This window comes from Chenopodium album, chromosome 8, assembly GCF_948465745.1.
Source record: "Chenopodium album chromosome 8, dcCheAlbu1.1, whole genome shotgun sequence".
Classification (NCBI taxonomy): Eukaryota; Viridiplantae; Streptophyta; class Magnoliopsida; order Caryophyllales; family Amaranthaceae; genus Chenopodium; species Chenopodium album.
This window is the reverse complement of record NC_137841.1, coordinates 41,387,432-41,414,538: the sequence shown is the minus strand read 5'-3', so window position 1 is coordinate 41,414,538 and position 27,107 is coordinate 41,387,432. Positions and strand designations below refer to the sequence as shown.

Below are 27,107 nucleotides of genomic sequence, written 5' to 3'. Positions count from 1 at the left end.
CACGCGCGAGCTAATATTTAGTAAACGGGCCGAGCACGGGCCAGTAAATAGAACGGACTCACATGAGTCCGTTCTACACAATAATTTTCGTTTTTTTTTTTAATAAAAAACCACAAATTTTGATGCAACTTATTTATTAAAAATGCTACTTGTATTTAATAAACATTTATCAAGGTGAAAAATTGGAACTTGCTCGACTTTTGTCACCTTCGAACCCAAACTGTAGAATAGAATTCTCTTTTTTTAGAGGGAAGAGCAAAGACGAGCGTCAACTAATAAGCTTTGTTTAGAAGCCTAACACCCTTTGCCCAATTCAAGATCAAGAGAAAGAAGAAGAGAGAAATGGGTGACAATGTGAGCAATGAAGAAGGCATGAGATTAAGGAAGAAAACCAAAATTAACAGAACTTGGGTGAAGAGAAGAGAGAAATGGCTAGTACTTTTGGGAGTTGTTCTTCATGCTGTTTATATGTTAAGCATTTTCGACATTTACTTCAAATCTCCAATTGTTCATGGCATGGATCCAGTCAAACCCCGGTTTTCTCCTCCTGCTAAACGCCTCGTTCTTCTTGTTGGTAACTTGCTATTTTATTACCCATTAATCTGATGATTTATAGCTTGTTTTGATATTTTGTTGGATTATATGAATTGGGTTTGCTTTAATTTTTACTTTGAAGTGGCATTTCTTTGATTATAATGTTGGTTGTTAGAAATTATGATCTGGGGTTTGTAGCAATTTATCGTTTGAGAACAGATGAATGTTCCAATGCAAATGATTATGCTTCTATAATGCAATATTTAATGCTGATTTAGATGATTAGAATATATGATTAGTATATGATTTGGGTTTGCATTAATTTTGAAGTTGGTTCATTAATTTATGTTTTGAAAGGGAATTTATGTTCTGAGTGTTGTTGATCATGCTTCCATCATGAAAGTGCAGTTTTATGCTTGTCAATTAAATTCTAGTTGTGAAACCAAATGACTGTTTAATAGTAAGGGTTTGGAACACTACATGAGGTTTGATGAGTAATGACTATCAGTTTGTGCATGATGTAAATTGAAAGTTGGAAACCCTTATAATGAACATGGCAGCTGATGGTTTGCGAGCTGACAAATTCTATGAGCCGGATGAGGAAGGGAATTACCGAGCACCTTTCCTTAGAAGTGTGATAAAAGAACGAGGGCGTTGGGGTGTGTCCCATGCCAGGCCTCCAACAGAGTCAAGGCCTGGACATGTCTCTATTATAGCTGGTTTTTATGAAGATCCTAGTGCTGTTACAAAAGGTACTTACTTTATATCCGTCATCTTTTTGTTTAACTTGCTCCTTTGTTCAAATTGATCAATTTGTTTTTCAAGATAAAATTTGCAAGGTTGCCTCCAGACAATATTTTATGTCTAAATCTGTTTTGTTCGTTAATGCAGGGTGGAAAGCTAATCCAGTTGAATTTGATTCAGTATTCAACCGCAGCCGTCATACATTTTCATACGGCAGCCCTGATATTGTGCCAATATTCTGTGGCGCGTTGCCTCACAGCACATGGAAAACATATCCTCATGAGTTTGAGGACTTTGCCACTGGTACTTTATATATCTGTTTTGAATATGTCACTTGTAGTTTCTTGTTGGCAGTTGGTTAGATGTACTATATGTGAGCTGATGAGTACAGACTCTTCACTTGGATAAGTTTCTGATATGTCTATTGTGGTTATCTGTTTGGAACTACTTCTAACAGGTACTTTTGTGCAAAATGAGCTCTGATTGTTTGTAAAGGTCTAGTATTATGTTTGGTGAAGTTACTACAACATTGCCTCCCATTTCAACACTTGTTGGGAGAAATTGAAGTCAGATATTTGGATTATCTCAACTCAATATGTATATAGTGAGCAATGATCTATTCAATAAGATAACATATTGATATTAGCTCTGTCTACGCGCCTGAATTTTCACTTAGACTAGCGACTAGTGAATTGTCTTAAAGTTAATTTGTAATCGCTTTTTGGAAATTCATGAATATGCTTGATTAAGTGTTAGTGTTTATGCAGATGCATCATTTTTGGATGAATGGTCCTTTGATCAATTTCAAAGCCTTTTGAACAATTCTAAGGAAGACCAGAACTTGAAGCACTTACTTAAGCAGGACGACATTACAATTTTTCTGCACCTTTTGGGTTGTGATTCAAATGGTCATGCTCATCGCCCATTCTCTTCTATTTATCTCAATAATGTTAAGGTTGTGGACAGCATTGCTGAGAGAGTTTATAATCTAATGGAGGATCATTTCAAGGACAATCGGACTGCATACATCTTTACAGCAGACCATGGGATGAGTGACAAAGGTCAGAGACTCAAAATTAATATTTTTTTCTCTCTTTAAAATTGATTCTTATATTATTCCTCTCCATCTGCTTTTTATTTTTGTTTTTCTTCATTTCCTTATATTTTTATTTATTTATTATTATTTTTTTTTTTAGGGTAATGCTATATGTAGCCCTAAGGGCTATATATAAGCATTAAATACACTCTTGGAAATTGTATTAAATTAGGAATTCATGACAAAAACACGCATTAATTAGTGTTTATATTTTGATTATTTCTTAACTTTTTACGATTTTCAAGTGTAAATTTAATGCTTATATGTAGCCCTAAGGGCTATGTATAACATTTTCCTTTTTTTTTTTTTTTATATATAAAAAGAGGCTTTACTAGAACAAGGGAACAAGATGCGAATCAAATCCTGATTTCCCTTTGTTGATTCTTGATTGACAACTTAGCAATTCCCTTTACCCTTTGTTTGAATTTAAAGTCTCTCTAACTCCAGGTTTCGATTTTTCTTTTGCCCTGAATTATTAGATTTAGAGCAGTATGTCCGTAGCGACTAACTGTTTAGCCCAAAAGATACAAAAGCAATGGAAAAATAGGTGCAACAATGTCAAGTAATTTATAAAGCATCCATTGGACTAACTGTTAGACCCAAAAGAATACAAAAACAATGGAAAAATAGGTGCAGCAATGTCAAGTAATTTATAAGACATCCATTAACTATGGTCGTATGGTGGTTGTAACACCTTCTACACACTATATGTGTGGGGTTTTTTTTTTTTTTTTTTTTTTTCTTACACACTATATGTTAACTATTGATGGTTACTCCGTCCGTTCCATATTGTTGGTTACGTTTCAATAGTTTCCTAAATAATTTTTTTACACATTTTCCCTCAAATTTACATATTTCTAATGCGACTATTCCCATTTACCAATATATTTACCTACTCCCAAAGAAACTATTCCTAATTACCAAAATTTTTATGTACACCCAAAACAAATATTTAATATCTTAATACTTGATATATGTGATATCTAATCATTGCTTTCCACTATCTTCTTTTCTTTAATAACCGATACCAAACATAACCAACAATGTAGAATGGAGGGAGTAGTAATTTTCTACTTATTACAAGTAATGTTACGTAGGAGTATAGGAGGCTTGTTAGTTGTTTAATGATGTTCAAAAGACATCGATAAAATATAAGAGTACCATTCCTATATCTTGTGTGTTTTTATATCTTTTGTGTGCTTCCTTATCTATATTGCTGTCAATATTATATCAAAATGTGCTTAGAGCCTTAGACCTTATTTAATTTCCCGGTACAGCTACAAATTGCTTGGTTGTCTGTTTTGTTTCCTAGAGTGATTATTTTGTTCACCATTTCACTTCCAAGAATGGACGGCTAAACTAAAACCCATAAAGCCATCATCAGTTTTTCAGTTTGTTTCTCCTCTTTCATATCCTTTTCTCATTATAGTAGGATAGAGAGCAGTACAATATCATTGAAACATTCAATCTTGTATTTAAATTTAATCAACTCACCCCAACAAATAAGAAAAGAATCTCAGGCAAGATATCTAGTTCAATTATAGCGTCACTTAGTTGGCTATTTGAGCTGAAACTCCTCTGATATCCAGTTGACTCTATTTCCCACATAGTTGATCTCTTTAATTAACCTCGCAAAAGAAAAACAATTAACTTGTCAATGAATGCGGAAAGTTCGAATGAAGCCTCCCTCCAGAGCTTCACTAACTTTCCTATCATAAAATCTCTATCTTTCCTTGTGATTTTGAGCTTCACTAAATCAAAGACATGAAAATTCTGTCATTATTGACTTATTGTTATCAGAGGATCTAAATGTTAACATTATCAATGTGAAACTTTAATCTTGCTATATTTGTGAAATTAAGTCTATAGTTGTGAAATTAAGCGGTTGTCTTGTTCAATAACAAATCCAACTAAGCATTCAGGGCTTAAGTACAATATTTAATGATGATGGTGATAAATGATAGATGAATGCTACGGAATTGTGTTTCTTTCTATTTGTACTGATGACTCAGCTGTTTCTTTATGTATTTTTGTGGAGGAACCTCTACGGAAACCAATATTAATGAAAAAATTGAAGTACTGAAGTGCATATCACGACATAATTCTTAATATCTCTTTTTTCTTGGTAAATTTAAGGACAAGTATATAATTGACTTTAATTGGTGGTTCATCCGTTCATGAATCTAGAATAACAGAATTCGTGCCTTAGTTGATGATGTGTCTATACCTAGATTCCCACAACAAACACTTTTTCCCTCCTGCCTACTCCAGCCTACTGCTTCAAGGATTTCAAACACTTTAATGGACTATAACGAGCTGGTTAATGAGTAGGCAAAATCAAGGAGAAGGAAATAAAAGATCAGGCATGCTAGATTATCAAAAGCTGCAATTCCAGCATAGTGAATAACTTTGATATGCTGCATACTCTTATCTGATATGCTTGTGCTTATGCTTTTCATTCGACTTGTTGAAGCTGATGCATAGGTAGTCATGGGGATGGACATCCTTCAAACACTGATACTCCCCTTGTTGCTTGGGGAGCAGGAGTGAAAACTCCCAGGCTTAACTCAAGCAACCATTCTGATTGCGGTTTCCGTTTTGTTGATGAGCATTCTCATGACACACCAACACCAAATGAATGGGGTCTTGATGGCATAGAGAGGGTTGATGTCAATCAGGCTGATATTTCACCATTGATGGTTGTTTTATCTTCCTTGATCATCTGTTTGATGCCTCTTTATTTATTTATAGCTTATTTGTATTATTCTCATTTCTTGTTTGTCTTATTAACAGTCCACTCTACTTGGTCAGTCATGTCCTGTAAACTCAGTTGGAAGCTTACCTCTTGATTACATTGACTTCAATGAGGTAAGCTCAGAGATTATTTGTTTCACTATACTTTAACAGTATGAAAGATATTATCTGTTTATTATTTCTTTTTGTAACTTTATTCCACTAACTGAAAGTTTCCAGGCTGAAGAAGTTGAAGCTGTGCTTGCTAATACCAAACAAATTTTAAATCAATTTCTCCGCATGTCATGTATCCTTTTTGCCGTGATTTCATACTTTCCATGTCAACATTTTTTCATTTTATGCACATGTTATATTGTTTTCTTGTCTAAGTTATCACGAACTGTTTCTACAAGAAAATAACAGCTTACTTACTTTTTGGGAAAACTAGTTTTTTGTACTGATGTTATGTTACACTTAGTACTAGGAGATACAGATAAGTTGTCTATAATAGCTGCCTGTATTCTGAAATAACAGAGCTTCTTACTATATCTTATGAGTACTGGATCTACAAAGCAAGTGGTAGAACTACTTGGCATCGTGGTGTTTTCGTATGCTTAATGCTTAGAACTTAATAAAAGTGAATTTCCATTTTTCCCATTATTATCCAGCAATCTCATAATTCAAAATTTCAAGAGATGGGAGAGGGTGTGAGTGTATGGTTTGGAATCAAGAATGAAAAACGATGGCATAGGGTTGGAACTTGATTTTTTATATACCTTGTGTTTGGTTGATGGTTAAGAATGATTTTTTTTTTTCAAAAAATAAATAGAGGTGTGGTATAAGCCATACAACCCCCCCCCCCCCCCTCGGGTTTTCTAACCCCATACCATGTGGGTTTGAGGTATGAGTTTAAAAATTGAAATTCTCTAAAATAAGCATATGGTATGGGTTATCATCATTCAAAACTCATACCTCATACCTAAAATCTACAAAACAAACGCCTGTCTATAAAAGTGATTGCTGTAATATGTGAGTTTTTAGGAATAGGTGAAGAGTTAAACTTACAGGCTGGAATCAAGCCTTCCCTCTCTTATACTGGGCTACAAGCTGAGACCTAGTTTGCCAATTAATATAAGATGACAGTGTCTTAGTCTTATAAAGGAGGAAGAGGGTTTAGGCAGCCTCGTATGCAGGCTATCCATGAGATGTTACTTTATAAAGTTTAATTGTTTTGCGGTTCCGGATTGTCACTGTAATATCTTTTGTCTCAATTTTGTGCAATGTATCTAGGACCATCCATCTCATATAAGCAGAGTAGTAATTCTGTTTCTACAACTACTGCTAAGATTATTAAATTTTGTTCTTGTTGTCATAGTTCTTTTTTCTTTTTATTCTTTTATTTTGTAATTTTATCCCTGCTGAACTCTGTATTGTTATATTTGAATGTTAATGCTACTAACCTGTAGGTGTAATAGTTCATTGTTCATGTTTTCGTGTGCTCCTTTTGATTTTGTCGTGGACTGTAACATCTAGTGACTAGTGGGTAGTACTATTTTCCTTAACAATAATTAGATGTTAAACAGTCAAATTCTTTATTTTTTAAGACTTTCAAGCCTCTGGCCAACTATTCAGCGATTCTGGATAAAATTGAAGACCTTATCTCTGCTAAAGACTATCATGGTGCGATGGAACTATCTGAAAATCTCAGAAAACTGGCGCTTGAAGGACTTCATTATTTTCAAACCTATGACTGGATGATGCTCATGACAGTAGTGATTCTTGGATACATTGGTTGGATATTTTATCTAGTGATCCACGTGCTGCAATCATATACTAGCTTGCCTGGTCAGATAATGTACAGAGAGGAAGCTGGTCAAGTGGACAAAAAGATGGGAAAGGTATGCATAGAATACATGCCTACTGATTGCCTCTTTTTCGTTTCTTAACTCCAATTTTCTGTGATACTTGCAGATGTGTTCCGTTGTTGTGGAGTTGTGATTGTTATATATTTTTGTACTACTAGAGCACTCTACTTCCATAATTTGTCTGCATAATGTATTCCATTCTTGTGGAGTTGTGATTGTTTTTAATTTTTAATTATTTAATTTACTATTAGAGCACTCTACTTCCATTCCATCAAGATATTGTGAGGAACTAATATGTGTCATGTAAAACTGATGCCTATTCATGTAAAACTTGCTCTCTTTGCGAGATACTGATATGTGTCAGGAGAAGAGGACGCTATGAAACTGTAAAGAAAGAATGTTGGTGTGAATTATTTTACGTGAAGAAAACTAACAATTACAAAAGATGTAAGTCAATTAGCTTGTGTCTACCGCATATTATGAAATTCTACGGTTCTACCATTCCATCAAGATATTTATTTCAGAGTAGTTTCCCAATTAAATAGATTGAAAAGTCAGTTGTATTGCTTAATTACTCAGCTTGGCTCTACCATAACAACCCAATAGAGTATAGTCTTTGCAGTATGGCAGTTTCTTATCTCAGCTTAATTGACTTTAGTTATAACTGTCCATCTGTACCCCTAAATTTCTCTACACATGAGTTTCCTTCCAAACATACTCTCAATGTTCTAGTGTAACATTAAATTATTACTTATTTCTGCAAATCCATTTTTGATTTTATGTATCAAACAATCAGCTTGTGCAGTAACTTCTTCAAGGACTTGCACAATTAGGAGTGTCTATGAGAATTTGTGAGAATTAGGTATGGCAATGGGTTTGGGATCCTACCCAGACCTGGCGGATCCTACCCTAAAATACGGGTATGGCTCTTATTTTTTTAGAACCTATGGTTACGGGTAGCTGGGTAGGGTATGGGTCTAGGCGGCATCAGGTAGAGTAAGGGTCCGGGTATGATGTTTTTAGACCCAGACCCGTACATAGACCCGCATAATATATTAACTTGGACAAAGTTTCAAAATTAAATAGAAAAAAATCTTAAGGATGTTGATTTTGTAGGATGTTAATGATGAAATCGAGTATGATACGAAAGACAATTATAAATAGTAGGCTATTAACTTCTTATTCGTGCACTTAATTTTACAAAACTATAATTGTAATGTGCTTATGGATAATAATAATTTGTTTATCTATCATTCTAATATATATATTTTATTAATTGTTTTACGATATGTCCAATTAATCGGTCATGTTCTTATGTATTAGTTTATTTGTTTTTTGTGTAATACATGCAATCGTACAACAATAAATAAACGATTAAAAATTGGGAAAAAAGGCTAGTGAAGGACCCATATCCCTGTTAGACCCATAGGGTCCGGGTAAGGGTCTTAAAATTTTAGACCCTAAGGGTCCAAGTAGGGCATGGATATGGATTGAAAATTCTGCTACGGGTACAAGTATCACTAGGAGACCCTAGTGAGAATAATCCATAGCTAAGTTTTAGTTGTATGGTTTAAATTAGGGGTGAGCATTACAGGGTACCCTGTAAAAGTTCCAGGAACCGGAACCTGTTGCAACAGGTTCCTCAAAATGAGAACTGGAACCGGAACCTGTTGAAGAGGTTCCCGGAAATTGGGAACCGGAACCTGAACCTGTAGGTTCCGGTTCAGGGTACCCTGTATTATAACATACTCACTAACTTTTTCGCGGAATTTTTAATAAAAAACTGGTTGGTCACTAATTTATAATGTTTGCAACTTGCAAATAAGACAAACTAATAGTAGTTGTCTAACAAATTTAATATATATATTTTTATAATTGTAATTTTGATATTTTTTATTTAAAAATTGAGTAAGAATTAGTGTATAATTTGAAATTAAGTGATACTTTTATCAAGTACAGGGTACCCTACAGGTTCCGGTTCCAAAATATTGAGAACCTGAACCGGAACCTATTACAACAGGTTCTCTAGTTTGCTACCCGGAACCGGAACCTCTTGTACAGAATTTGGTTCCGGAACCTGCGGTTCCTAACAGGTTTCGGTTCCGTTTCAGGGTACCCTGATTTTTTGCTCACCCCTAGTTTAAATGTAGCAAAATGAACTCAAGAGAAAATTTTGATTCTTCAATATTTTTTTCTGGTGATTATTTACCTTGTTGCTAGAAATTAATTTGTAGCTTTGATATTGTCTGTGATGAATTTGGGCTTTGTCACTTTACTTTAATTCCTGTTACTGCTGTTATCTGTATGACTGAAATACTAGGTACTAAGTTGGGTTTTTTGATCGTTTGATATTATTTGCATTAAATTCACTAGATGGTAATCATGGAATGAAAAAGCATCATATTATTTGAATTGACACTATCTTCCAGTTGATATTTATATTTACTTCTGTCAACATTATTCAACATTCAACACATATGCTATGCTCTAATGTCTATAGATCGAAGCATTTAACTTGTTTTGCATTATGTCTGCATTTTGGAGTATTCCAAATGCCTTGGCTTGAAACATCATACTTTATATTCTTGTTAGTTTATCTGTAAGAATAATTGTATTTCCTTCTTTTAACGATGTCAATAACCTTTTTTTTTTTTTTTTTTAATTGCTTTTTATGTTATAATATTACAATATTTCTTCATGCAGGTTTATATACTTGGAAGTTTGCTGATGGGGGCATTTTCTATAATACTGCTTGTTGAGCGTTCGCCTCCTCTCTATCATGCTTACATTGCAATGACCGTTTTCCTTTGGACACAAATTTTAAGTCAATACCAGTTTTTAAATGCTTTACTGAGAAGCTTTCAGAAGGAGAAATTTGCTTACTTTATCAAACTTCTAGCTTATGGCATTGTGTCATTGATTATTCTTGAATTTCTGGTATGGTTTTAGCTAAACAAATTAAAAATGCTATTCATTGAAATTTTAAATGATTGATGAAACTTCTAAATTTTTACTTTGAACGGTTTACCCCCTGTGTAGGTACACAGCTTTACAGAAAGGAAGCTGTACACCTGGTGCTTCCTAATTGTTGGTAGTGTAGCTCCCTTATATCTTTATCGTGCAATTCCGTGGAAATCATGGATACCAGGATTTGTGTGTGTATCATGTTGGTTGTTATCAATTTTCACATTGATGCCTGCAGAAATTCCTGATAATACATTCTTAGTGTAAGGTTTTCTCTCACATCCTTTTTTTATTTGTTTTTGGTTCCATATGCCTTGTGTGGGTATTTAACTTTGCCAACTTAACCATTCTTGCCTTGTATTATTGATAAAGATAATCTTTCACCATGTCTGCATTTGGGGAAGAGGAAGGGGAGAGAATGAGACATACTGAGTTCAATTTATTTCCATATAAGACACCATTTATACCATATAAAGTCAGTTTATAAATTATTAGAAACTTAAGAAAATATGTGGATATTTATCCTCCAACCTTTGGAAACATGCAAGTGTATATTTTTATGGTTAATTTAGCGTTTTTTCTTATAGTTTAACATTCCCATAAACACGACCTTCCAGAGAAACATAGCTTTAATTTTTTATTATTTAAATAATTATTTATTACTATTATTTTGAGATTTAGAACGTTGATAACCTTTTTTTTTTAAAAAAATAACTTGGGAAAATTTAACAAGAATAATCCAAGCTTTGCTTGGTTCTCCAAAATAATCCTACTGTTTGATTATTTTTTAATAATCCAAGCTTTGCTTTGTCCTCTAAAATAATCCTACTTTTTGATTATTTCTAATCCAACCTTAGCTACCCATTTTTCCCTAGCAACCGATCATCCTACCCGTTATACCCGTTGCTAATCCATGTGTCACCTTTTTATATTTTAGTTTAAAACATAATTTTTATTTTTATTTTATTAATTATGTTAATTAAAGCTAGCAAAAAAAAATAAAAATCCCACTTCTTTCTCTCTCTTTCCTTTTCTCACTTCGTTATCTCTCCATCCCCTCCATGGCTTTCCTCCATTACCACCACTTTCCTCGATTCCTCCTTTGAGCGTGTGTGCGTGTGCGCGTGCGAGTGTGAGTGTGAGTGGGCGTGGGCGTGTGCGTATGCGTGTGTGTGAGGTGGTTGTGTGTATCTGTGTGTGGTCTTATTATATTTGTCTCAATTTTCCATATATCAAAATTATAAATTTTAGTTATAGATAATTGAAGATATTAAAATTGATATAATGTGTTAGAAAACATGCCTAAAGGATATGTGTCAACTGAAATGAGATGAAGGAAATATATGGTTAAAAGAAAGCTATATTGATACTCGATAGAGGATATTTAAAGCAAAATTAAATAATTATGAGAATAAGTAGTAGTTAACTGAACTTGTATGTCTGATTCTAGATAAACTTTAAATTGTATATTGAAAAATAGTAAGACAAATACTCAATTTTTGGCATGTTTCACTGCAGATACATTAATCGGAAATAAAAATAGTGTTTGTTTGCTATGATGCCATAAACCATGTATAGTATATGGTTTTAGCAAATATGTTAATGTTTTATTATTGAAAAACATGATCTAAACTTTTTTTATTTTAGAATATCACATTATTAAACCTTCACAATCAAATTTGGAATCAGAAACCTGGGTTTAACTTGTTGATTATGAGGTAAAAGATGATGCTGATGTCTGTTTTACTTGTTTACAGTGTATTTTGTGGAGCTTTGATTATTTTAATTGGACTAGCTGCAAGATGGCTAGAATTGTGCTACGGAGAGAATAAATATTTTCAGAATATCATAAATCCTGAATTGACCAAGCCGAAGTTACCAATGCTTTTTCCTCTGCAGGTACATCGATTTGTTATAGTAATGCCAGTTCCATTGATATGAATTTATTCACCAGGTTCTTTCTTCTCCTTGGTGACTAACATGAACAGACTCCTGATGCTTCTTCTCTCAAAAAACATAGGCTGTTTTGGTGGGTTTATCGTCAGTGATGCTCTCTCTATCAACATCACACAGAACTCAAAAGCAAGAATTACTTGTATTTCATCAGTTAACAAATTGGTTTGTGGCAGGTATGATCTTTCTTTCATCTTCATCCTTTTCTTCAACCTTGAGACATGAGCCCAAAAGTATTAAAAAGCAGTGGCAGATCCAGTATGTGTTCAGTTGAACCCATACTGGATCTGGAAAAAATCTAACAAGTTTTTTGAGTTATTAGATAAAAGTCAATACGAATATTATTTTATAATACTTTTAACAGCCCAACAATAGGAGCACTACATAATATATCAACAACAGCAGGTTTAGTTATGCCTATCATCCTTTTTTGGGAATTAACCAGTACCCAAAATACCAACAAAGCCTAATTTTCCAAGATTTCCAACATCTTCCTCTCTGTCTCACTTTCACTCCTTAAGCTCCCTGTGTTGACCTTGGATTTTGTCACATTTATCGTTTTTTTTTTTTTCAAGTTAAAGATGATGATGTAATATATTGCTTTCAACACATGGAAGAGTCATCGAATTTAATTGTAACTTGTGTAATATGTGCACACCTATTTTGGATTACACTATTTGATTTCGTTGTGTGTGTTTAGTGACTCCGGAAGTTGTAATTATTATATTTTTACATGTACAAATTAACCCAAATTCTAAGTAGTAACTTGTATTTTGGATTATGCTGTTTGATTTCATTCTATTTATTTAAAGAATTCGAACCCATATGGAAAATTTTCTTGATTTGCTGCTGATGAAAAAAAGGGGATAAAAAGAAAAGAAAAAGGAGTGTTGCCACTCTCTTCTTCTTCTGCAGGTCTAGTAAGTAAACGTGTCTGCACTAACTTTGTACTGCATCCGTCCCTAAATTTGATTGGGGTGCATTTCTAAGCGATTGAGTGAATAAATATCATTGTATTTCTTCGTTGTTTATAATTCTGCATCTCTTGTTTCCATGTGATTTTTGGTTTATCAAGGATAGTACATGAAGTCCAAAGTCCAAACTTTAACTTGCTGAACTATGAAAGTGGCCTTTTATTTGAAGTTTGGATGTCTAAAAGTAGAAAAACTAGAAATGTTTCTTAATATTAAGAGATTAAGGGAGTAATTTAAAGTTGTGGTGACCTTATTTTACTGATGTGCTGGGAGTAATTTAAATTTGAGGTGACTAATATATTACTAATATAGTAGAATTATGACCCGCTTAATTAGTTTGTTACTTTGAACATTAGAAGAAAAAAATTAATGACATCAGAACTTTGATGTTTGTATATAGCTGGCATGTTTAATCTTAAAACTTGACAGTTTCTTCTCCGTCAAATGAAATTCTCTACAAATATTCTCCCTCCGTATTTTACTATTTTTGTAAGTGAAATGTTTTTCATGTGCACGTATCAACGTATGCTAATGCAAAACTTTGACCATTATATCTATGATTATTCATTCCATCAATCAAAGTTCCATAATTATTGAGAAGTATAAATTATAACAATTGAATCTTAATAATCTATTCATTGAGACGATTCCAACAAATAACCACAATACTGTAATTTTTGTTATGTATATAAATCACTAACATTAGTCAAACTGGATTAGGTGAGTAGTGCAAAAAAGTCAAAACGTTTTACTTAAATAAATACGGAGGGAGTAGCATATTTCTGAGAACTTGCCATTTCAAGCTGACATCTCCTAAAGTTGTTTTGCCCACTCTTGCATATTGAGAGTTGAGACTAGTCATTTACATTTACTTTCTTTCTAGACAAGGTTTAGGGGCCGTTTGGTTTACACGGGGTAAACGGAATGGAATGAACAAAGGGAAAGAAAGAGAATGGAATGAAATTACCCAAAATTATGTAAGTTGTTTGTTTTAAAAACAAAGGGAAACACTATCACCAACTTCACCACCACACAACCACCACACAGCCACCTTATTTCTTCAATTCCCACATTTCCCAGCCACCACCCAGCCCCCCACCAACTCGCCGCACATCCCCAACCACCACTCACCGCCCTTCGCCCCCCACCAAACGCTCCCCTGCTGCTTGTCGCCGCTGCTCTCTACCCTCGCCGCTGCTCGCCCTGCTGCTCACTGCTCGCTGCTGCTCTCGGCGAGGGTGTTAGCAGTGGTGGGTTTGGGTTGTGGGGGTCTCGGGGATGGTGAGTCGATCTGGGGTGTCGACGATGGTGAGCTGGTGGGTTTGGGTTTGTGAAATTGTGAGGGTGTTAGATCTGGGTCTTATCGGTGGGCGGCGGTGGTCGGGGAAGGGGTGGAGGTGGTCGGGGAAAGGGCAGCGATGGCGGTGGAGGTGTGACTGGTGGCAGTTGGGTGGTGAGGGTAAGTTAAAAGGGTGGTGGCTAGTGTGGGTGTGGTGGTGGATGGGTGGCTAAGGAAAGGGAATGAGAAAGTCTAGGGGGGGATGGGGAATGAAGTTAGAAGGATTTGGGGTAATGGAGGGGGTAAAGGGAATGAAAGAAAGTGTCTAACAAACAACAACAAAGGGAATCGGCTCAGTTGATTCCCATTCCCTTTGATGAATACCCCCAACCAAACGGCCCCTTAGTATATTAATACTTTATTTGTTTTCTTCTAGTTACTGTGTGATTAGTGTTTCTAAGTCTAGTTTTAATAGTGGTTTTGCGATTGGTACATTGAAGTTTTAGTTTTTTTTTTTTAATTTTTTTTTTTTATTTATTTTTTATTTATTTTTTATTTATTTATTTTTATTTTTTTAAATATATCCTACTTGCAATTGATTACCCCTGAATTCCCTTAAAAAAAAAAAGAGAGAGAGAGATTGTCCCTCAATTAAATTAATTAAAAAATGAACAAATAAAAAACTACATATTACTGTTCTGAGTTTAATGGAGGTGTTTTGGCCTCGAGACTTATGCTAACACTTTTCATGTTTCACTTGATAGGATTTTCAATGATTCTCCCCTTATTTTCAGCACCTTGCCTTTTGTCTAGATTAACGTCCATTTTCCTTGGATTTGCACCAGCATTTTTGCTTTTATCAATTGGGTAAATCTGCTTTCTCCATTTATGCAATGAAACCTACTTAGTCAACTTATTGTGCTTAACCATGTTTGGAAGCAGTAATTAATTTTTCCAACTTTTGAAAATTGTAGCTATGAAGCACTGTTTTATGCTGCACTTGGTCTAGTACTTATGGCATGGGTACTATTTGAAAATACAATTCTCTATTTAAGTAAGGCGAGAAGATATTTAGTTTCTTCAAATAGTGTGGTTGAAGAGGTCCCTACTGAGAATGAGGATAGATCTTTGGAGTTGTCTGATGCAAGAATTGGTTTGATCTTTGTAAGTCACTCTCCTTCATGTTTATCAAGAAAATTTAAGGTATTTACTAATTCAAGTCATAGACAGCTCAGTCTTTTTGCATGGCTGGTTTTTTTTTTTTTTTTTTTGTTATTTTTGTTATTTTTAAGTTGCGAAATAATTGTACCATCACTTAATTGGCCAAGGGTTCTCTCTATCTCTCTCTCCTCATCATGGAGATTCCCCTTTTAATTACTCTTTACAACTCTCATCTCCCGAAACAACGTGCATCCCCTCTAATTGCACTTGTAAGGGAATTGAGGGTGTACAATCTATCTGCAAAAGCTTTTACGCTGGTGTTTCTTATTTATTCTGGATTATTGGCAAAGTATTAGTCTTGAAATGATAATTGCTTTCTTGTGCAATTTCAATTATGAAGCATATGGATTTGCATGAGAATGAGGTAATTGATCGTAAGGTGTAGAGGAGGATGATTTTTGTGGATAACTATACGGAATAATCACTTTTGGTTCACGTAGCCGACCCCACTTATGCGGGTTAAGGCTTTGATTATGTTTATAAAGCTTTATCAATCAAAAGTCAAATATGTGTGCAATGTGCTACACCTTTATTGGTAGCATAACTGCTTGATACACAAAGTAGTCGCTATTCTCTTTGTTCTTCCTATTTGGAATCTTGACACCATTCAAAAGATGAGGGAATCTTCTAAATTAATTTCAATATATGCAACATAATATTTTCACTTTGGTTTTTTTTTTTTTTTTTTTTTTTTTTTTTTTTTTTTTTTTTGTGTGACAATGAATAATTTATTAATATTGTATTGTCATACATGTTACTAATGTGAAACTAACGATATTGATGATCAAAGTAATGCATTGACAAATGCGCACAATCATAATGATAAGAATTTTAAGGAACAAAGGGAGTAGTAGTTAGTATATGATAAAATTTACTACTATCATAGGAGTATAGGACCAAAGCATCATTATGTGCTATTTTTTAGTTATGTTTTTTTAATAATGCTTTTCTTATTGGTCAAAAGGAGATGAGTCCATGTATAGTAGTTTCTATTACAAGTAAAAGCATGGTAGTCTACAATTTTGGACATGATGGACAAAACAATTGATAAAGAAAAAACATGACTATTAGATACGCTTACATGGTAGTCTACAATTTTGGACATGATCACTATGTTAGGGGAGTAGGGGGGTGGTGGGTAGGGATGGCAGTGGGTTGGGTTAAATGGGAGATCCGCCCCATTGGGGCGGGAATGGAGGGAGGTTTGGCGGGTGATGTGTATAAAATGTGTACCCGCCATGGGTGATGGGGCGGGTATGGATTTTAGAGTAGACTTGCCCCATGCCTGCCCCCCCATATTTCCTTTAGAAGAGTTTAAATTTTATGAAACTTGATACCCTCCAAGGCCCAATCAACACAAACAATAAGAGTCTCAAATGTTTTAACCTAATTTGATGTAATCGTCATAAATGTGATACCACAATACGTCATTATGGCAATGGGTTGGGGGCGGTTTTGGGGCGGGTATGGGGTGGATATGGATATCCAAGCGAGTGGTGGGGTGGGGATGAATCCTATCTTGTACGCGGCGGGGCGAGAATGGATGTGGATATTGTATCCGCCACAAGTGGTGGGGCGGGGATGGGTATAAGATTTTTAGGCGGGTATGGGTATGGAGGTACCGATCATCCGCATCCGACCCGCCCCATTGTCATCCCTAGTAGTGGATGGAGAAAAGGGGTCTATTGTTATTGAATTAGATTGTGTAACTAAGGCTGGGGGGTTTGTCTTTTGATTGTGTGTTGCCCCTCTAGTATTCATTTTGGAAGCTGACTATGAAAATAAATTCTCCTTGCATAATGGATGATGTGCATTGTCAGGATTCGACACCTTTATCCACTATATTTTCCTTTTCCCCATATAAAGTTTGATGAAGGGTAGGGTTTTTATAAAAAAATCAAAAATTTCACTGTGGACTTTGAGATTTACCTTTTAGTTGTATGTTCTCTTCTATATCCGTTTTTTATGCAATTGTCTTGCATTGAATATAAGAGGGTTAATGCTTTTTTATTTTTTTATTTTTTATATTTTTTTTGACGGGATAAGAGGGTTTATGCTATTGTCATGTACTTAGTGTAAGTTGGGTACAAATTGTCCATAAGAATTTTCAATGGAGGAGACATCCTAATTATTGAATGTGGAACTTGGTTAATAAGTAGTCTAGCTCAAATAACTAAGTGCTCAATTTGTATATGCTCGTGAACAACTTGTTTCTAGTTGTCTATATATTTGTTCGCATTTGTTTATAAGCTTTAATGAATCTTGTTCTAGCTCGGAATTTTAAAATAAACATATATATATTAATAACTGTTATTTTAGTTTTTATAAGCTTCATTAAATCTTTTTCTAGCTCAAATTTTAAAAATAATTATGTAAATTAATGGCCATTCTTTTAGTTTAAACGTAGGATTAATATTATCTATGTTATCGTTTCCTTACTTTTCTCGAAAATCCTAAATTGTAATATCGAGTCTTGCATTTGGTTAATATCCGCCATTGTTATAAATTCATTGTTGCTTTTTTAATTTGGCTTGGACATAGCAATTTATTTGTAGTTTTAGAGGCCTCATTTTTCTGGTATATACAAGAAGAAAAAACTTGACAAGCTAGCATTTGTAGACAAAGTAGATCCACCTTCCTAGTGCCCATGATAGGCAAGAGAAGGGACACTTTTCTATTGGTTGCTCATATATTCTAAATCACAACATTCATTTTGAGTAGTTTAGTAGTTCAAAAAGTGAACAGTTGGGTTATCCAACCAAATTAGAGAACCTTTAAGTAAAGATATATTGGCTTCACAGATTCTTGGGTTGATCTAAACTTTTGGAAGATAATATCACCTTGCCCTTAATGCTCAGCATCACTCTTACAACGCTGAAGCTCTCTGTTTGTTTAGTTCCCTGTATCATATAGTTGTGAGTTGTGACTGGCAAGTATAACCCTCAACTTCTGGCAGCATTTCTAGCTAACCTGACATGTCAGGTGAACTAAGTGACATGTCAGCATTTATATGCATGCCTGTTTAAAGCATTAAGATAGGTTTTTATGGCTTAGTATGTATGTTTGCTGTAGTGTCTTCTATTATATGACCTAGCAGTTGTGGTCAAGTTTACATTCTATTTTGGATTATTCTATCATTAGTAACAAGTGCAATGGTTACTATCCAGATGGTCTTGTTCAATGTTGCATTTTTTGGCACGGGAAACTTTGCAAGTATAGCTAGTTTTGAGATATCATCTGTGTACCGCTTCATCACCGTCTTTAGTGTAAGTGAAGGAATGAACCCTTAAAATTGCTTGACTTTGCTTTTCAAACTGTTCTAACGTTGATGTGTTGCAGCCATTCTTGATGGCAGCCCTTCTGATTTTCAAGCTATTTATTCCCTTCATGCTTGTAATGTAAGTTATTCTTCCATCAGCTCTATGTGCAATATGTCTTGCTGGCTTACTGCTTTGTTGGTCGTGATGGCTCATGACAGTGTTGCATATGTGCTAACTCTATTGAGATAAAATAAATAAATAAATAAATAAAAAGAGGTGAAGGTAGTTTAGTTGCTGTGATGATTGTTGTTGTTAGAGTGTGCAGGGTACAAGGCCACAAATTCATTTGTAGCAGCACCATAGTAAATGTCTTTTGTACCAAAAAAAAAAAAAAAAATTAAAAAAAAAAAAATCAAAGTTTACAACAACCCAGCACCTGAATTCACGAACCACCACCACCACCACCACCTATCACCACGAAACCACCCAACACCACCACCTATCACCATGAAACCACCTAGCACCACGAAACCACCCAACACCACCACAACCCACCAACACCACAACCCACCACCACCCATAACCCACCACCACCCACAACCCCACTACCCACGAATCTAGAACCACAAAAATCACAACCAGTGAACCCAAAACCCACAACCACACAACCCACAATCCACAAATTGGCGAACCCAAAAATCCCGCCCCTAGAAAAATGCAACCCTAAAAATATAAACTAAAGGGATGTAAACGACAAACTAATTCATCAATTAAAGCTTTAATTCGTCAAATTTAACCATCAAAACTCAAGATCTAGAGTTTTCATGTTCAAATTTGACCATAAAATCTTCAAATTTGAGCTTCAACGGCAATGACGAAACAACAAGAAAAGAAAGAGAGAGAAAACGGAGGCAGCCACAAGCAAGGGGACATCAGCGGCAGTGACTTCCAGTGATGGTGGTGGTTTCCATAGATTGTTGCGGTCAAATTGAGGGGAGATGAACAAAGAGAGAAATTTCTTGGTTGATGAACAAAGATTGGATATCGGTGGTAGTGGTGGTGGTGGTTGCCAATGAAGGTGATGATGAATTTAGATGGAAGGAGAATTATTTTGGTGGAAATGGTTAAGTTAATCTATTAACCTTTACTAAAAGCAAATCCTCAATGACACTTGTCATTACCTTGTGAAAAATTTTCCCACAATATCTTATGATATTTTCTTTTCATATTGACAATCATATTCCCTATATATTTAAATGAATTATTAATATTTTGTAATATTATTGTCAACAATATTTAACAACCGTGCATTGCACGGGATTTTAAGGTTTAAGTTAATAAGATAAAATCAGTAGTTTAATTAGGGTGTTTTAAAAAAAGTAAGACTAATTTTGTAAAATCACACAAAAAAACTTACTATAGAAGGAAAGAAAAAATTTGTTGCAAGTAATGTGTACCGGTCATTTATAGTAATTGTTGCAAATAATGTGTAACGGAAGTAGTATTAACTTGTGAAAACTTGACCCATCTACCTTAGGGCATCATGCTTTGGTTGCACTTTCTTATTTTTTAAACTGTGGTACATGACAACACATTTTTCCTTGTGATGGTGGTATTTGCTCTCTCACAAATGAACATTTATTCTGAACATTTGGCCTGCTCGTTATCAAGCGGCAATGATAAATAGTGAACCTTTTGTAAATTGATCTTGCCAACAATAATGTGTGCTCAGTATGATTGAAATTTTCATGGAAAAAGAGAAGCCTCTTGGACTTTGTCTTCTTATACATGTATCGAAATGAACCTTTGCATGTGGTGTAGACTTTAGGATTGCATAATTAGCTATTTCCTCTGTGCTGGAGCTGTAATTACTGATTAAGTTTATATTGTTGCTTTGCTGTTGTCTAGTATTCTGCTCTGGCACTGACAATTCTTATCTTGTACACAGCTGTGCCTTCAGTGCCATAACCAAACTTATTCGAGTCCCACGTCTGGGATTGTATTTTCTTGTCATACTGTTCTCGGACGTCATGACTATCCATTTCTTCTTCCTGGTATGTCACCCGTTGACCCTTCTCTTCTATTTTATTTGTCATACTGTTTGCTCTTATCCTTAATAACCCTAAAACTGCGGTTGATACTTGTGTCCTTGCTTTACCATCAAATTTATTACTTTTAAAGCTTAAAGTTTGAAGGTTTTGCAAATCTTGTAGTATAATAAAGCGTTCTTAATAGTTTGAAGGCTCCCAAAAGCCATAATTTAAATCAGAAATACCCCAAAGATGAATGCTTTTCAGCTTGTTAACTATGCTACTATCTTTTTAGTGACTGATATGACTAATTGAATGGACTTCTTTTCATGGTGCTGCAACCTGCAATGGCGACATGCTTCCTTAGCCATTCAACTGTTAACTATGCTAAAATCAGCTATCTGCCTTAAGCCTTCTTCACTTGGTTGATAAATTTGAATCTCTCCCTTGATTGACTGATTGTCAAGCAGCTGTCAAGTGTTAGTCTTGTAGTACTAGTTGTGAGAACTATTGGTAATATGCATTTTTGATTTTGCTATTGTAGGAGTTATAACAATTTACGAATTGCTACTCAAATATTAATAAGGTTTATAAGAAAGAAATCATATGGGTTACAACCCGAAATAACAAAATATACTTCTTTGAATTAAATTACATCTCCTTATATCTCCCCTTTAATTTCTCTCTTATCATCTACCTTCTTTTGTCTCTCCTTCCTCACATTCCAATGAAAAGAACAACTCTATATATATAACTTATGAATTACTAAACAAACAAAGGACGAGAATTATTCTCATCTTGAACAACTAATCATTTAAGCCAATGCTATTAACAACAATCTAATATTAAAAATGCTATTTTAAAGTTTGTATTTTCAACACACCCCCTCGAGCATTTCTCTCAATCTATTGAATGTGTCTAGAGATAGAGGCTTCGTAAATATGTCTGCAACTTGCTCATCTGTATTACAATACTTCAGTGTGATTGTTCCTTGTTTAACTTGTTCTTGAAGTATCAATATGCTTGCTTCTCCCATGTTGTACTGGATTCTTAGCAAGTTTTATTGCTGACACATTGTCAACATACACTATTGTAGACTCCTCTTGAGCATGACAAAGTTCTTGTAGGAGATTTCTTAACCATAATGCTTCACACACCGCAGATGGAGATGCTATATATTCTGCATCACAACTTGATAATGCCACTACTGGCTGTTTTTTTGAACGCCAAGTAAAAGCAGTTGATCCTAGATAAAATGCATATCTTGTTGTACTTTTTCTGTCATCTAGATCTCCAGCCCAATCGCTATCAGAATAACCAGATAATTTTGCTTCATCTCCATAAGAATAGAACATTCCATAATCTAAGGTACCTTTAATATACCTTACTATTCTCTTTACAGTGCACCAATGTGACTCTTTCGGTGTCTCCATGTATCTACTAACAAGCCCGACTCCATATACTATGTCTGACCTAGTTATGGTTAAATATCTTAGGCTTCCAACAAGACTCTTGTATAAAGTTGGATTAATCAATTTTCCTTCTCCTGATTTCGTCATTTTCATTCCTGTCGTTACAAGAGTGCTCATGGGTTTGCCTAAGTCCATCTTAAACTTTTCAAGTATTTCTTTCGCATATTTCTTTTGCGAAATGAAAATTCCATCTTCAGATTGCTTTACCTCAATGCCTAGAAAGAAGTTCATTAGCCCACAATCTGTCATTTCAAATTCTTTGAACATTGCCGTTTTGAAATCATCAAACATACTTGGATTGTTGCCGGTGAATAATAGATCATCAACATATAAACTTACTATAAGAATATCATCACCATTCTTCTTCACATATACAACATGTTCATATGGACACTTAATAAAACCATTGTGGATCAAGTATCCGTCTATACGTGTATTCCAAGCTCGTGGGGCTTGCTTTAAACCATAAAGTGCCTTTTCAAACGAAGCAGTTTATTTTCTTCTCCTTTGATGACAAAACCTTCTAGTTGTTCCACATAAACTTCTTCTTCTAAAACTCCATTTAAAAATGTTGACTTAACGTCAAGTTGATATATCTTCCATTTGTGATGTGCGGCAAGTGAGATCATCATTCTTACAGTGTCTAAACGAACGAGCTACAGGAGCAAATACTTCATCATAATCAACACCATACTTTTGCTTGTATCCTTTTGCTACAAGTCTTGCTTCGTATCTTTCAATGCTTCCATCTGCACCTCTTTTTATCTTATAAACCCATTTTATACCTATGGCCTTATGGCCTTCTGGTAATGTAGCCAATTCCCATGTATCATTTTTCTCTATTGACTGGATCTCCTCTTTCATAGCAGATCTCCATTCCTCTTCTCCTAATGCTTCTTCAAAATTAATGGGTTCATGGTCTGCATATAAGTAGAATAAAGCAACTTCATTTGTTTCTTCATATGTCTCTAAGACTTCTCATTTTAACAGGTGTTTTTTTTTTATGATGAATCTGATTTCAGTTGATGGTGATGGTGAATCATTATTATTTCTTATGTTCCTTGATCTAGTTTGTTCAGAATTCTTTTATGTAATATCATTATACTCTTCAAACACAATTTTCTCTTTCTCCTTTTCCTTTTCTTGGTCATCCCATTTCCATGATTCTCCTTCACTAAAGATTATGTCTCTACTCTCAATCAACTTTCCAGTGATTGAATTGTATAATTTATTAGCTTTAGATTGTGAACTGTATCCAATGAAAATACATTTCTCACCACGATCATCTAACTTCTTTTGCTTTGCCTCGGGTACTTGGGCATAGGCAATGCACCCAAACACTCGAAAATGTTCAACATTTGGCTTCTCACCACTCCATGCTTCTTGTGGTGTCATATTCTGTACACTCTTTGTAGGACAACGATTTAGAATATAGGTTGTCCATGTAACAACTTCTTCCCATAATTGCTTTGGCAATCCTCTTTCTTTAATTATGCTTCTTGTCATGTCTAAAATTGTTCGATTTTTCCGTTTGGCAATTGCATTTTGTTGTGGTGTATAGGAGGCTGTAAATTGTTATCTAATTCCTAATCTCTACAGAAATATTTGAATATATTTGATGTTTATTCGCCCCCTCGATCAGACCTAAGTGTTTTCAACTTACATCCGCTTTCTAGCTCAACTCGAGGCTTAAATTGTGCGAATGTATCAAATGGAGCTGCTTCAGCATATACACCCACAATTTTCTACTATAATCATCAATGAAGGTAATAAAATAGCGATTACCTCCCAAAGATATTGGCTCCAATGGTCCACATATATCTGTGTGTACCAATTCTTCATTTCCATTCTTAAGAAAAAATTGTATTTTTCTTTTACCTTCAACTTGTAGTTTGGATGAATCTCCCAAACTTACATTACCTTGAATCTTTTCATCAAGGTTAATGCAAAATTCTTTTCTCCCACACATGTGGTTGCTAGCTCCAGAATTGAAAAACCACAAGTCTTGCTGATTACTAGCTTCCTCATGTGCTAGTAACAATGTAGGACTTTCTTCATTGTTTCTTGATGATTCAGCAAAATTTAATCGATTGCCTTGATCCTTTTGTTTGCTCCAATACTCAGTTGCATAATGTCCATATTTTTGACAATTATAGCATTGATTGTCTTTTGATTTACCGTGTTCGTTGAAACTCTTTCCTCCTCTGCTTGACCCTCTCCCTTGGCCAAAGCTTCTCTTATTACTTTGGTTGCGAGGTTGGTAGTTATTATGATCTCTTCCTCGTCCACGAAATCCGCCTCGTCGATTTCCACTTTTTTCATTTAATGACAACTTTGATTCAAGTGCTTGCTCTATAATGTCAGGTTCATCATTTTTCCGAATTCTTTGTTCATGTACTTGAAGAGACCCTATAAGCTCTTCTATTGATAATGAATCAATATCTTTTGATTCTTTTATCGCAGGTAATACATGGTTAAATCTTTTATTGCATGATCGAAGTACTTTCTCAACAATCTTTTTATCTTCGATCTTTTCTCCATCTAATTTTTGTTGGTTAACATTTGTAAGTAGGCGAGAAAAATATTTAGAGATTGACTCATTACTAGTCATTTTGAAAATCACCTCGTAGTGCTTGTAAGCGAATTTTTCGAACTCTCTCGACTCTTTTAAATATAGTTGCAAGATTATCCCAAGATTCCTTGCTTGTGGTTGCATTTGATATTTTTACAAATGTTTCACGATCTAATCCTACGTAGATAAAAAAAATAGTGTTCTTTAATCTTTCTTTTGATTTTCTTTCAACTCATCTTTCTTCTCTTTAGTTAATGTCGCTTTTGTTTCATCTGATGGATTTTCAAACCCATCAATAACAATTTCCCACAAATCTTAGGAACCAAATAATGCTTTCATTTTGATGCACCAATCTTCATATTGGTCTTTTGAAAACTGGGGTCTCGTGGTTGAACAAAGTTTGTAGACATTTTGAGATATTGCAAATAACGTGGCTCTGATACCAAATGTAGGAGTTATAACAATTTACGAATTGCTAACTCAAATATTAATAAGGATTATAAGAAAGAATTCATATGGGTTACAACCCGAGATAACAAAATATACTTCTTTGAATTAAATTACATCTCTTTATATCTCTCCTTTAATTTCTCTCTTATCAACTACCTTCTTTTATCTCTCCTTCCTCACATTCCAATGAAAAGAACAACTCTATATATATAACTTATGAATTACTAAACAAAGGACGAGAATTATTCTCATCTTTAACCCCCGTTTTTAAATACTTGCTCCACTTTTCATTTGCGGCTATTTTTAAATACTTGCTCCATTTCCTTTTTTTTGGAAATCTCTTACAATATTTAATTAATTTCTTCCATCTAGTGGACCCAACATGTATTCTCTCTCCAATCTTCTCTACTACTTTTGTCTTTTACATTTTTTAATTCTTCCTATAACCCCACTACCTTCATATTTTATTATTTTCTCCAATTTCTCCTAAAACTCCGCGCATGGAGAAATGGAGCAAGTATTTAAAAATGGAGGGAGTAATAAAAATGCTATTTTAAGGTTTGTATTTTCAACAGCTATGATATCTTGATTTCTGAATGTTGCTAAAAGAATGGTGTTTACCACTATTATGAAATATGAATGGCCAAAACTTCACTGATGGCAAAACTTTTCAATGGAGCAGGTTCGAAATACTGGAAGTTGGATGGAAATCGGGAACAGCATCAGCCACTTTGGTATAATGAGCGCACAAGTCGTGTTTGTGCTTTTGCTCTTTGCATTGACAAATATATACACCAAGGACATCCAAATCAAATCTGCTGCTTCACTGTCCCGGAAGTCAGTGTAACGTATGGATTTTTGGCTCATAGTTTGGTTTTATTAGTTTTGTGTTTTTCCTCATAGTTTTCATTTGTATAGTACCATACTTCATCTAGCGTATACATGGTATGGAGTATTATTTAGTTAATTAGTTTGTCTTTTAGAACATTTCCAATTGTGAGAGTCAAGTTTGAATATTGAAATACAAAATGGGTTGTTTTTCACCTCAATGGTGATACCCAACCCACTTTTCAATTTAGCAACTCATGTAAAGTCTAATTTCCTAATGGTGAGACTTTCTAAAGTATACCAATGTCACTTTCAATTTATGGCCTACCAAATCATATTATAATGTTTTTTTAGAAAAAAAATAAAATTAAAACTTAAATAAATTACAGAACATATTATAGTACTGATAAGAGTCAACACTTTTTGTCAAATGAGGCACAAAGTTGAATATCTAAATTTAACAATTTTCTTTTGGAGTTGCTAAGTTTATATACCAACTTATTGGTATCCTTTGTAAAAAATACTCTCTCTTAAAAAAATTCACTCAAGTCTCACCATTGGAAAGGGTCTACTGACAGTTGAAATGAAAAGAGAAAACAGTGTTGATTACTTATTATATAATCAAACTAATACATTTATCATATTTATCATGAAAAGAGAAAATACTCTATAAACTTTGTAAAAGTCAGGCGGTCAAAGTACAACATAGAGGTGTTAATTTGAATGTCTGGGTTGAGTTCAATAACGTTGGGATAGGGTTGGGTGTACTTTGAAATTAAGTCATGCTAATTACTCGGGTCAGATTCGTTTGGATCGGGTGAGTTTTGACACCTATAACACTACTTTTTTCGTGTTACAGAAGGGTAAATAATTAAAGGCAAAAGCTAACGAATGCCCCAGAGGCGTTGGATAAGTTAGCTACAAGTAGAAATATTAAATGAAAATGAACATTAATTACACCGATCGACGCTTGATTTTGTCATGTATTTCCAAATTAATACCACTTTAAATAATATTTTAAATGCTTGATCAATATTAAAATCAAAGTAGTTGAAATGTCGAGGTGTAAGACTTGAAAGTATGAGTTATACTGAATAGGTACTTTAATTAGTAATGGGCCAACAGAGTAGAC

General features: G+C 34.4%; 1 protein-coding gene across 1 annotated transcript; it reads left to right on the top strand.

Moving 5' to 3' along the window:
* Positions 1-213: 213 nt before the first annotated feature.
* On the top strand, positions 214-26,229 carry LOC145641833 (uncharacterized). The gene is made up of 18 exons (XM_081692814.1): positions 214-574; positions 1,095-1,286; positions 1,426-1,581; positions 2,046-2,339; positions 4,859-5,073; positions 5,168-5,242; positions 5,348-5,414; positions 6,680-7,005; positions 9,676-9,909; positions 10,012-10,199; positions 11,694-11,835; positions 11,957-12,065; positions 14,907-15,009; positions 15,117-15,306; positions 18,531-18,629; positions 18,703-18,761; positions 20,572-20,677; positions 25,830-26,229. Exons 1-18 carry the CDS (start codon positions 343-345, stop codon positions 25,992-25,994), a joined length of 2,952 nt encoding a protein of 983 aa, XP_081548940.1. The 5' UTR covers positions 214-342; the 3' UTR covers positions 25,995-26,229.
* Positions 26,230-27,107: the final 878 nt, after the last annotated feature.